Source organism: Glycine soja, chromosome 13 (assembly GCF_004193775.1).
Source record: "Glycine soja cultivar W05 chromosome 13, ASM419377v2, whole genome shotgun sequence".
Lineage (NCBI taxonomy): Eukaryota > Viridiplantae > Streptophyta > Magnoliopsida > Fabales > Fabaceae > Glycine > Glycine soja.
This window is the reverse complement of record NC_041014.1, coordinates 16,443,155-16,455,584: the sequence shown is the minus strand read 5'-3', so window position 1 is coordinate 16,455,584 and position 12,430 is coordinate 16,443,155. Positions and strand designations below refer to the sequence as shown.

General features: G+C 29.7%; 1 protein-coding gene and 1 pseudogene across 2 annotated transcripts; one reads left to right on the top strand and one right to left on the bottom strand.

Moving 5' to 3' along the window:
• Positions 1-1,629: 1,629 nt before the first annotated feature.
• On the bottom strand, positions 1,630-2,534 carry LOC114381637 (annotated as a pseudogene).
• Positions 2,535-8,705: 6,171 nt separating this feature from the next.
• Positions 8,706-12,208, top strand: LOC114382359 (hypersensitive-induced response protein 1-like). Of its 2 annotated transcripts, none has more exons than XM_028341720.1 (6): positions 8,706-8,841; positions 9,768-9,965; positions 10,516-10,636; positions 10,775-10,866; positions 10,999-11,095; positions 11,512-12,208. In XM_028341720.1, exons 2-6 carry the CDS (start codon positions 9,777-9,779, stop codon positions 11,871-11,873), a joined length of 861 nt encoding a protein of 286 aa, XP_028197521.1. In that variant the 5' UTR covers positions 8,706-8,841; positions 9,768-9,776; the 3' UTR covers positions 11,874-12,208. The 2 variants fall into 2 exon arrangements, with proteins under 2 accessions (XP_028197521.1, XP_028197522.1); XM_028341721.1 differs by having other exon boundaries at positions 8,801-8,913.
• The last annotated feature ends 222 nt before the right edge of the window (positions 12,209-12,430 follow it).

Here is a 12,430-nt window from a genome sequence, read left to right as displayed (position 1 = left end):
ATTCATTGTGCGTCCTTGATGCATATACATGTAATATTGTTTAAGGGCATACAAATTAACTCTGATTGGATCATTGTTCAATCTTAAAACTTTTGTTATTAAACAGTTTAGAGACCCGCCCAATTCTTAAAATATTGTTCCAAAGTCGCATATATTCATATATCTAGTTGAATTAGTTTTAACTTATTCAGGAATTCGTCAAAATGCATGAGACCAACATCAGGGTCCATGGATTATATAGCGCTGCAAGCACAAACAAGTTATATTTAACACTCTCTATATATCTACTATGTGAAAGAATTTAACGACAATACATCGGTACAAAACAGTTTTACATTATCAATTAATAAGAAATTATCTTAATATAACTTTCAAAATATTTATTATAAAAATTAACAAATTTACATACTAATAATTTATAAATAAATTACAATATAAAACTACATTACACTGTATAAACTAATTAACTATTTTCAAATAAAGCAGAAAATGTGGACAAGAATAATCTCATAAAGTTATAATTATAATTTGGTTTCAAGGAAAGACATTAGTACTGGGCCACAACAAACTGACTCAACCTAACCTTTTAAAGGCATCAATGGCACCGTGACAATGATTGATTCCGTCGTCTCTTCCTTCGTCAATTATATTAGCTCACAAAACTTTCCATAAAGTTGGCTTGCAATGAGTGCCAATGCCAATATATGCAAAATGAATATCAATACTACATGTTAAGAAAACAATAAATGTAGATAAGGTGTCTAAACATGAATGGATGGTAGTGCTAGTGCTCCTAAGTCCTAAATTACATTGACCAAAAAATTATAGAAAAAGCAAATGTGGTGCACAAAGATAAGCTATACCAAACTATATGCACACTCATTGTTGATGATACGCTTGCATCACTACAAAATGATGATTTAACATTGTTGTATCTACATCGGTTATCAAAATCGATGGAGTAAAACATGTGATGGTATTTTTAAAATTATTGTCAATTATTTTAAGACGTTAACATTGATTTTTATAAAATTGATTTTGATGTAAACTGTTACGACGTAACAGTTTTATAAAAATCATCTTTGTTAGTTTGACCTAATTACTGTCTTTGAAATCATCAGATTTTTAATTACTTTATTAATTTTCACTTGTCACTCTGAATGAATTCGTGCCTTTAATTTACTCTTGACTCGGTGGTGACCTCCGAAGTTTGTCGCAAGCTCCGTCATGCCCTTCATTCTGCTTCAATCTGCACTGCTTTGTTTCACTCTCGTCCCACATACCGTCACAGCTAGCCCATTCCCTCCATTGCTTCCAACTGCCTCCATCGTGCAGTAAGTACCAAAGTCGTTTTACTCCTAAATTAAATTTTTTTGTTGTTCGTGCTCCCTCATTTGTTATAGCTTTCATTCATACGTGACTAGTGTTTGCAACATGCTTATGACATTGTGAATTTGTGTTTGTTTAAACTCTACATATACTGAGTTTTAAGTAAAAATCCCTTTTTCCAATATATTTAAGTTGTGAGAAGCATGTGTGTAATTGGTCCACTGTCTCTACCAATACTGCTTTGCTACATAGCCCAAAAGGTCAATTACATTTTTATATTAAGGAATGGAATTGGAGCAAATCAATTTTTCATACTAGTAAGTGAAGACTCTAATAAACTGAGAACCGAAAAATACAATAACAAATAAAAATTGCCGCATTTTTGTTGCCACCAAGTGCTTCAACAATTGTGAAGCTTTCTTTCACAACATCATCACTTTCCTTCATCAGTTCCATTTTGAGTCTTTGTATGCTCTTACAGTTTAAGTAAAAGCATTCATGTCAAATCTCCTTGGTTGGCCAAAATGGTGAAACTACCCTTGAATTCTCATCTATGGCAAATTGGACTGGCTCCATATTAAGAAGTAGTGTCCCCATTAGTCTCTCCCTCTCCCACATAGGTTTCACTGATGGCTCACTTTTTCCACTGTACTTGCAAGTTTAGCCAAGGCTCTAAAGAATTTAAATGCACCAAACCCATCACAAACACTGTGTGACAAGCCCATTCCAAGGGTGAAACCCCCACAGAGAAACTTGGTCACCTTGAAAACCAAAGGGTGATCATGAGAATTATTAGGGTTATCATCATCAAACACTAGTTTCTGTGAAGTTGGAACATCAATCCCTTCAAGGTAGTGAAGAGAAGAGAGTTCATAGTTAGCAGTTGCCTCCAAGAATGGAATTCCATCAACATTGCAGTTGATTCCAAGTTTTCCATCATCAAATGTCACTATCTTTCCAGCAAGTGGATAATAGTAAACAAAGGCCTTAGAGAGGGCTTCTTTTATCACATGAGAAGGGTCTAGTTAGCCATTTGGTGAATCAAGATTTGCTTTGTAGACATAAATGGTTTGACACAGAATGTTGAGAACTGGATCACTGTCAATGGTGGACAGTGCAAGAAGTTCAGGTGGTGCAGGCTTAGAGGGTTTAACTATCACAAGATCCTTCATATTAAGGACAATGGGTGTCTTTGGGTTTGCCATGGAATTTAATGTGTAAAAAATAGAGATGCGAGGATATGAGAATATATATGTATTAACTATTAAGTGAGATATATGAGATGGATCTGCTTCATATGTATATATAGATAGAATTGATTGTGTAACTCTCCTTGGGTCTTAATATGAAGGATGTTATACACTCCCAACTCAAGAAGTGGGATTGGTTGAAAAATTGGACACTCGCACATATGGAATAGGAAGGTGACACCTTGATTAGGAGGGAAACGAGATTTGAAAATGTAACATTACAATTAAACTACCAACTTTGTTACTCTTGTAACATGCAGAAATTTGTAAGAATTTTGCTCACTAAAACTAATGAAGATTATATGTGTGGAACTTACTATAAAAGAAGATATGCATGGTTGCATGTGGTTGCTAAGTATCATTTATATGCAAGTGAAATGATTACTCAAATAGTCAAATTGTTTCTGTGTTCACAACAATGTGGTTTTATCATCATCATACACAACTTTCTGTTTCTTAGACCACCAGGACACAAGACTGGGTCTTAAGAAAATAGTTGCTCCTAATGTTGATCTCCTGTCATCTAGGTCTAAAGCCCTGTCAGCATCATAATATGGCTGAACAGAAAAAAATAATTCGACTTGAAGGCTGTAATCTTAGGCCAATATATAGTAATATAACCATTTAAGTATATTAGCATTCTCTTGATAGCTTGCCAATGTTGTTATGAACGACTAGACATGAACTGTCATACTTTATTCACAAAAAAGTTGATTTCTGTCTTGGTTATGGTGACATACTTAAGTGATCCAATCACTGATTTGTAGAGAGTAGAATCTTACAACCTCTCTGAACCTAATTTAGAGAGTATACAGCCCCCAACCATAGGAGAGGCATCGGCATGATGAGTGAAAGTCTTGAGGCTTATTTGAATTGTGTTTTATTTTGAATTGTGTTTGTTTTTGAAAGTCTTGAGGCTTATTTGTTTTTCAAACAAGGGTGCAGTAAGACCACAGATTTGGACAGTGAAGAGCTATTGGAGCATTTGCCTGCATTGTAGCAGCTGTTGTATCGACTTTTTGCCAGAGTCTTGTATCACTTGGCATGAAAATGTAATTCTTAAGCTAGTTTATAGGTTCGGTTGGGGATTATATCAATAACACCAGCCAATTTTAACATATTTGTATGTTTTTTCAATAATTTTTGCATACTTTCTTTAATCCTAAGATATATGATCCAATTTAACATATTTGTATCAATTATTATTGCAACACTCTCAAAGTTTATATATTATTTCAAATTTTAAATTATAGCGTTTAACTAATAAATTTACTTCTTAATCTATTCACAATTTTATTACTAAAGAAAAAAGTAAATATAGCGCAGCAGAGTGGAATAATCCGTGCACGCAAGGGTTGTAAACTAGTTTTGTATTAAATATTATTTTCTTATTTATTTGTTTTTTACACAGATTCCTTATTTTGTTTTATTATGTTGTTAAGATTTAAATATCACTTAATATATTCTATTTTTATCTAACTAAACAAGTAGAGAGAGGACTGAACGTTTCTTTCTTTCTTTTTGTGTTGTTCCTATCTCTTTGAGTTTTTTCAAACACCGTAAACATCTCCTTATTTTCTACTTATTTATTTTCCTGTTACTTCTACGCTACTTTTCTTTTCCTCACGTATAAACAAAACACGAGGCTTTTATTAATGGATAATATCATAATAAGCCTAGCTAAAGAGACATCTGTGGGGCCTGGGGAGAAGCATATATAGTCTCCTCTTTTGAAAACTATAACCCTTCTATCACAATTTTTTTAAATGTCAGCAAAATGAAATTTCATTAAAAAAGAGGATAAGGGTACATTTTTTTTAATTAATGACTTAATATTTTTAATTTACGTTTTGTTTTTCAATAATACATACTGTTATAAACTTTTTCTTTATTAAATAAATTTTATATTCTTTTAAATTATATTTTTATATTTCACCTAAATTAATTATGTGTATATATGTTATTATTTTAAACTTTATCTTAAATATTTTTCTTTTAATTTATTACTTTTAGTTTTTAGTTAAATTTAAGAAATAGTTGCTAGTTATTTTATATTTGAGATTGAGAGATATCTTGTAATTGTTGGTCCACATATTGTTACAATAAAAGTCAACTTTGAAGAATGCTAAGTTGTCAAATAGTCCACGACTTTGGGTGGCACTTGTTGTGTCTTTGCAACTAATTTATTATACACCTAACTGACTTTTCCCTTTTAATGCATGTTTATTCTCAAAACATTTTTTTTTTAATTTTGTGCATTAGAATTTATAATTGTACATTGAAATTCACAAAAATATTTTTATAACTTTAATCTAAACATCAATTTATTCACATTGATATTTATATTGTGATCTCACCCTTGTATTCACATTGATATTTAAATTGTGATCTCACCGTTGTGTAACATCAATGTCACCATTGACGTTGAGGTTTGAGAAAATATCCAAATTCTATGTAAAACACCAGTGACAAGAAGTTGCTTCCAATTTTATAATTGTTATATTTTGCAAAAGAATTCGAACTTTATGATGTGGCAACAGCTACATCAATCTTCTCTTGCAATCAAACAAAAAAAAATTCAAACACACTATTATACCATTCATATTTCATACCTCATTGTTCATACTATGCTGACATCGATGTTGCCTATGGCGAATGTGCGTATTCATGCATTGATTTCCACAAAGTATGTTGTTTCATTGTGCCGAAATTTCGAACAATGCAAAGTCCGTTTCACATATTAATCCAAACACGCCACGCCAACTTAAGTACAATTTTATGTTATTTATGATTTTTTACAGTAATATATGAAGACTTTCTCCCTGTTAACTTAAATTATCATCGATCTTAACTCCATTCTAATAGTGCTTGATACATTTCGGATGGTACCTAGGACAGCATTATATGACTTTGATTAATTTTTTACTTGATTAAAGTACTGAATTATTGGTTGAATTTCTTAATGACTAATCCAACCGTATAAATTTATATATATATATATATATATATATATATATATATATATATATATATATATATATATATATATATATATATATATATAAATTTTAAATAATTTATAACCTATAAATTCCATAATTTAAAAGATTATTCAAAAAAATTCATATTATATCTTAAAAAATCTCATCAAATTCACAACTCAAATTAATAATTATTTCTTTTTGTTTAATTTTTAGAATGATAGGTAGACTCTCCCAAACTATATATGGGTAGTTCTTGTTGTTTTTCACATCGGATTGGTTGATACTTTTCAAATGGCTTGTTGGATTTTTTTCTTTTGTCTTAATTAAGTTTTTTATATATGAAATATAGATAGATTTTAAATTATTATATAACATTTTTTTTCACCTGTACCTGAAAATTTTTTTAATTTCATTTTACCATGTCGTTAGTCATCTTTCGTTAAGTGATGACGTGATAAACGTAATATCACATCATCACGTCTTGTCACAAACACCTCGTTATAATGTTACTACCTTACATGACATAAGGTAATAAGGTGTGATAATGTGACATTCTATTTACCATGTAATCACTTAATAGAAGACGACTAACGACGACTAGTAAAATGAAACTGAAGATTTTTTGAAGGTCGAAAAAGAATGAATTTTTAGGTAGTAATATGAAAGTCGTCTATTTTTCAGGTATGAAAAACATTAAACCATATATAATTGGTGTTTTGGAGTCTATGATCAATGTACACGCAACATATTATGTCTTTCCTCACTCTTTCTTCATTATTCTATTACTTCTCTTTTAGTTTTGTCCAGATATTAAATATACACACCTTAACTCTTTAATTTCACCTTTAATGCTATCTTATTAATCTAGTTTGGTTGATTAAATATAATAAATTGATATCTGAGTTATTGTAAATTTCAAATAGTATTTTTTTTAATTCCTACCAATAAAAAATATCTTATTAATTTAATGTATATTCTTATTTTAAATGTGGAATTATCTTAAAAAATAAATAGAATAAAGTAAATTACATATATGTTCATCAAACTAATTTAATTAATTTTTAGTTTTTTGATAGGTTTGCAAATATTTGATCAAATAAAAGTGTTTGAGAAAGAATTTTTTCTTATTGACTTATAAGATTTACTTTTAAACATAACTTAAATTTAGGATTATCATTTTTATTTTTGTTTTCTATAAAAATAATAAAATTTATCATTTATCATTTTATCTGAGATTAAATTATTTATTTTGGTAAAAGTCTTACTTATCAATTGTTAACTAAAAAATTATTTTCAGATAGGCTTAATTAAGTTTTTTATACCTGAAAAATAGACCATTTCTCGATTATTATCTAGAAATTCATTTTTTTTCCAAATAAGTACTTGAAAAAACATTTGATTTCATTTTATTATATGTTATTAGTCCTCTTTTGTTTAAGTGACAGACATAATATCATATTATCAGACCTTATCATTGAAATGTCATTAAAGGGGATGATATGGTCATGATATAATTAAATTAAATTAAATTTTATTTTTAAATTGGAAAAATATAATTAAATAGTTTATAATCACATTTTTTTCAATTTCAAACTAAAATTTAATTTAAACATTTATAATAGTAAATATTTATACATTATTATCTAATTATAAATAATTATAAGTAGTATAAAATTTTATTTTTATAATAATTATTTTAAAATTATATGTATAATGATTTTATTGAGTTGAAACTAACCGTTCATAAAAATTAAGCTAAAAAAACTATTATTATAACATTGTTTTGAGGTTTATGTTAGAGGACAAAGACTATATTTTTTCTAAGAAAAATCGTAAACGTAGACTTTCCTCAAATGACATCATTAGCAAGTCCGCGTCTCAATACTCAAGTTGGGATGAAGTTCCGCTTACGATATTTTTAACATCAATGTATTTATATAAGATAAGATTAACTAAAAATAATTTAGAGACCTTTATTTGGTTTTTTTGTACAAACAAACTGATTATCAGAAAAAAAACAGACATATAAATCAAAGCAAGAACTAATATGAAGATGGTATTCAAATTAAGATAAATGTAACACATACTATATATGATTTTTCATTATTTTATTATAATTCAGTGTCATTTTTTATAGGCTCTTGTCTAACTTCGCCATGATTCATCTACTTTCTAACAAGTAACAATTAAAAAAAGGAAAAATAAAAATTATCCCATTTTAAATCAATTTCGTCACAAACTTGCAAAAAATTGTCAGACTACTTGTAAATAACTAATATTTTAGTTTGTACATTGAATATTTATTTTATATAATTAAGATTTAAATATATGTCAAGTGGAGAAATAATCAAACTCCTAACTATACGTTTAAAGTATAGTATTATCTACTAATTATACCTAACCATTTTGGTTAAATTGAATTCATTTAATTCAAACTTACTAAAAAATATTTTTTATTCAAGATTGAAACTAAAAACATCTAATAAACCTAAACAAAACTAATCTGATTATATTTTAATTTTATTATGATTTTATCTATTTTATATATAGTAATCACTAATCTGACTAAATATTATCAATTCAGATTTAATATTATCGAAAATCCAAGTTAATATATATCATATTAGCATCAATACACAAAAGTTTAATATAATGGATAAATAAACAAGTGGAAGAAGATATTTAGTATTTACAACCTAGAAGAAACCTATGGTCTATGCCATCTGTGAAAAGACAACGTGGTCCCCTTAACAGCTGAGTAAGCCTAGTTATTAATGGGTTAACCCAACGCTATCTTGAAAATTTATTATTTATGTTTCAAAATTTTAAAATATTGTCTAGATTGAAATATATTAATAATTTACTTTAAAAAAATTCTTTTTCAAAATTAGAATATTATATTTTGCAATCCGGTAAATAAAAGTTTTGTGCTGTATTACTCGTCCGCCATATTATAATTGTCTGTTGTAACTTCTAAGTTATTTTTACAAATAAATAATAATAATAATAATTTTACAAAATTAATTTTATCATTATTATTTTTCTGTTTTTAACCCATATCATTAATATTAGAAAAAATTGTAAATAAAAAAATAATTAATATTATATTAAAAAGTTAAAATATAATTATTTTTAAGACAAATATATTTTCTCTTCTTTTAAAAAGATTTTTTATAAAAAAAAATCCAAACGATATATAAACAAGTGTGCTCTGCTCTATGCATCTACTTGTTGTGAATCAACATAAATATTCCGTTTTGCGTTTCTCTGCCTAAAAGGTGCACTTCTTCTCTGCTTCTTGTTTTTGGATGCTGGGAAAGCGAACTACTTTTTGTCCTTTGATTTTTTTTGTACGTAATTGTCGTGTTATGATCTTGAATTATGTTCTTTCAATCTTTTTTGTCGATGGGGTTGCGTTCATTTTTGTGTTTTACTTTCTGGGATCAGCTCAAAATTGCATTTTTCTTCTTTTTTTGTGTGGGGGGATTGATTTTTCTTTGCAGTTTTTACACATGTAATTTGGGTAACTTTTACGTTTCTTGGATTCGAAGTTTTGGTTGATAATTCGGGTTTCACTGTTTCTGACTTTTAGGGTTCTGTTTTACTTTGTCTGGAATCTCGATGTTTTTTTTTCTGCATAATTCTTAGGGAAATAAAAGGAGTATGTGGATTTCTAATCCAAATGAGTATTTGTGAAAAGTTGAAAACTGAGTTTTTGTTCTTGGATTGGCAAATTGATTTTTATTTTGCCTTCTGTTTCGTTAGTCTTTTGTTTTGGTTTTTATTCCCCTCAAAAAGTCATTTATGTTGGATAAACTCAATTATATTACTGTAGTATTGTAATAAATTCAATATTTTATTTGGTATGAATTTTTTTTTCTTGAGTATTTCTTTATCTTATACTTAGGTTTTTGGCTGAGTCTTTGGTTTCCCACTGTTTTGTTGCAATTACATTTATGAAGTTTTGGAACTTGTAAGTCCATTCCTGGTGGCGCTGTTTCATTTTTCTCGTCTAATAATATATGCAGTATAGCTAACTATATATCTTTCTATAGTAACTGGTGTTTTCAGATTTTACTATATAACTTTCTTGATAAACTGGTAATGTGAATTCTGAAAGTTAAAACAGATTCGGGGGAGCAAAATACTAATTTTCACCAAGCTTAATCTAGTTTGATGAGTAGTGAGTGGTATTCTATTGCAGGATTGAAAGATGGGTCAAGCACTAGGTTGCTATCAAGTTGATCAGTCAAATGTGGCTATCAAGGAGCATTTTGGAAAATTTGATGATGTCCTAGAACCTGGATGTCATTGCCTGCCTTGGTGTCTTGGGTACCAGATTGCTGGTAGTTTGTCACTGCGTGTGCAGCAACTTGATGTTCGATGTGAGACGAAAACCAAGGTATCATACTGGTTTCTTTTTTCTACCTACTTTGTTTCATGGAATCATGGTGCTATTATTTAGTTTGTCTTTCTCTCACCTGAAATCATATTGTTTTGTTAATAATTTCATATGATTTCTAGTTACTTTGTTTACTATCATGAACGTTCTGTTCGGTGCTTAACATTAGGCATTGACACAAATAACAATTTTCCAACAAGATTTATCTGTGTTTTTCACTATTTCTAATTTGACATTTTTTTTACTTAACAGAGATTTTTATTGTAATATATCATTACTGGTTATCATTGGTCTATGTAATGGTTAAAGTTTTCTGTAAATTGAGATTGAATTTTGAATGCTCTTCTTATTTCAGTCGTTCCTATTTCCCCTGGTCAATTTATTTCTTTGGATTTATGGTTCAGGAATTCCTCTTTGCTTCGAATATTTCATTTTTACTAAGATTTAGAAAAGATATTCTAAAATCCTTTCATTCTACTTATGGATGATATTTCATATGTAATTTATTATGATCTGTTATTAGAGTTTGACTCTGTCATTAACTTGTTAGGACAATGTCTTTGTCACTGTGGTTGCATCTGTGCAATACCGAGCTGTGTCTGAGAAAGCATCTGATGCATTCTATAGGCTTACCAACACAAGGGAGCAGATCCAATCATATGTTTTTGATGGTATGTAGGATGACTTTTTGACTTCATTCTATTTTGAAATGCCATGTACCTGCAATTATTGCATTTTCATGGATTAATCTACTTTATTCATTGATAGCATGAATTCTTTAAAACTGCCAACATTTTGCATTTCTTCAGTCATCAGGGCCAGTGTACCAAAGTTGGAGTTGGATTCTGTCTTTGAGCAGAAGAATGATATAGCAAAGGCTGTGGAGGAGGAGCTTGAGAAGGTGTTCATTCTTTTCTACAATCACTTTGTTTTCTCTTCTCTTTCTTTATATAAAATATTCGTCAGTAGATCATTGAAGGTGGTAACTTGCAATCATCCTTATTAACTAGTTAAATCAACCGTGATGTTTCAGGCCATGTCAACCTATGGATTTGAGATAGTCCAGACTCTCATTGTTGATATAGAGCCTGATGTTAATGTCAAGAGAGCAATGAACGAGATTAACGCAGGTAATATGTTCTAGATCCTCATGAAAAAACATTTTGCTATATATTTGTGAATATATTTTTGTTGCAATTTCCGGTATCAAATTACTTTTAATTTGCATAAAATGTACAATACTTGAAGATGTTGTACTTATCTATTTCTTGTTCTTGCGTTGGTTTTGAATGGAAGTATGGAACTGATTCTGTGTATAAGCATGCGCACAATATGATTTTCCTAGTAGGTTTAAGCATGTAACATAAGTTTTCAGCCAAAAAACCTGAAAAATTACTGCATAAAATAAATTAGGATTTACAAATTGCAACACTTGATTCAAACAAACATCTGTATCTTGCAGTATGTTCGTATTGGTCTTCACAAATTTTGATTTGTCATTGCAATTGTGATTATAACCTCATCCTTTCTGCTATTTTATCAACAGCTGCTAGATTGAGGTTGGCTGCAAATGAGAAGGCTGAAGCAGAAAAAATACTGCAGATCAAAAAAGCTGAGGGAGAAGCAGAATCCAAATATCTGTCAGGACTCGGTATCGCTCGCCAACGTCAAGCCATTGTGGATGGACTGAGGGACAGTGTGCTTGCTTTCTCTGAGAACGTGCCTGGGACAACAGCTAAAGATGTCATGGACATGGTGCTGGTGACTCAATACTTTGACACCATGAAAGAGATTGGAGCATCTTCAAAGTCCTCATCTGTTTTCATACCACATGGTCCTGGCGCAGTTAAGGACATTGCCATGCAGATTCGGGATGGTCTGCTTCAGGCCACCACTTCACAGAATTAAGCTTTCCTGGAGTTGTAAATAACAAATAGTAGCATGCCAGATTTTTTTTCAGTAAATGCTTTTCTTGTTTGAACTTAAAATGTCTGCATCTTTACTCTTATATTGGATAGATTCATGGCAGTGTCTATTTTTATGCGTGTAAGTACTGATGTGCAGTTTTGAATACTTGTTTGAGGATAGTCTTAATGTCAAGTTGCTTGTGAATCATATTATTTGGGGGTTTGTTATGTAAGAATTACTTCCCAGAGGATGTGCTTTTCTTTCAGTCCTGTCTTGCAAGTGAATGTGTAAATTTGTAGTTCTCTATATTTACTATTTGATGTACATTGTTTCCACCTCTCTTGGCTTCTTGAAAGTGCCCCTTACTATTATTTTTTTTAAGGTGCTTAATGCATAGGCATTTCCTAATGTAGTTTTTCCTCAAACATTGACTAATAAATGCTTGAAAATGCCCCTTCATTTTTAATACTAAGGTATTTAATGCTTAGGAATTTCCTAATGTAACTTTTCCACAACCATTGATTGATATCTACTGTTTGGTTAATTCAAATTTATGT

What these genes read in the sequence shown, in the direction of transcription:
- LOC114382359 (XM_028341720.1), top strand. Translation starts at nt 9,777, where the DNA reads ATGGGTCAAGCACTAGGTTGCTATCAAGTTGATCAGTCAAATGTGGCT. An exon ending in TGGAGGAGGAGCTTGAGAAG is followed by an intron (nt 10,867 to 10,998) that starts GTGTTCATTCTT and finishes GTGATGTTTCAG; the next exon opens with GCCATGTCAACCTATGGATT. An exon ending in AATGAACGAGATTAACGCAG is followed by an intron (nt 11,096 to 11,511) that starts GTAATATGTTCT and finishes TTTTATCAACAG; the next exon opens with CTGCTAGATTGAGGTTGGCT.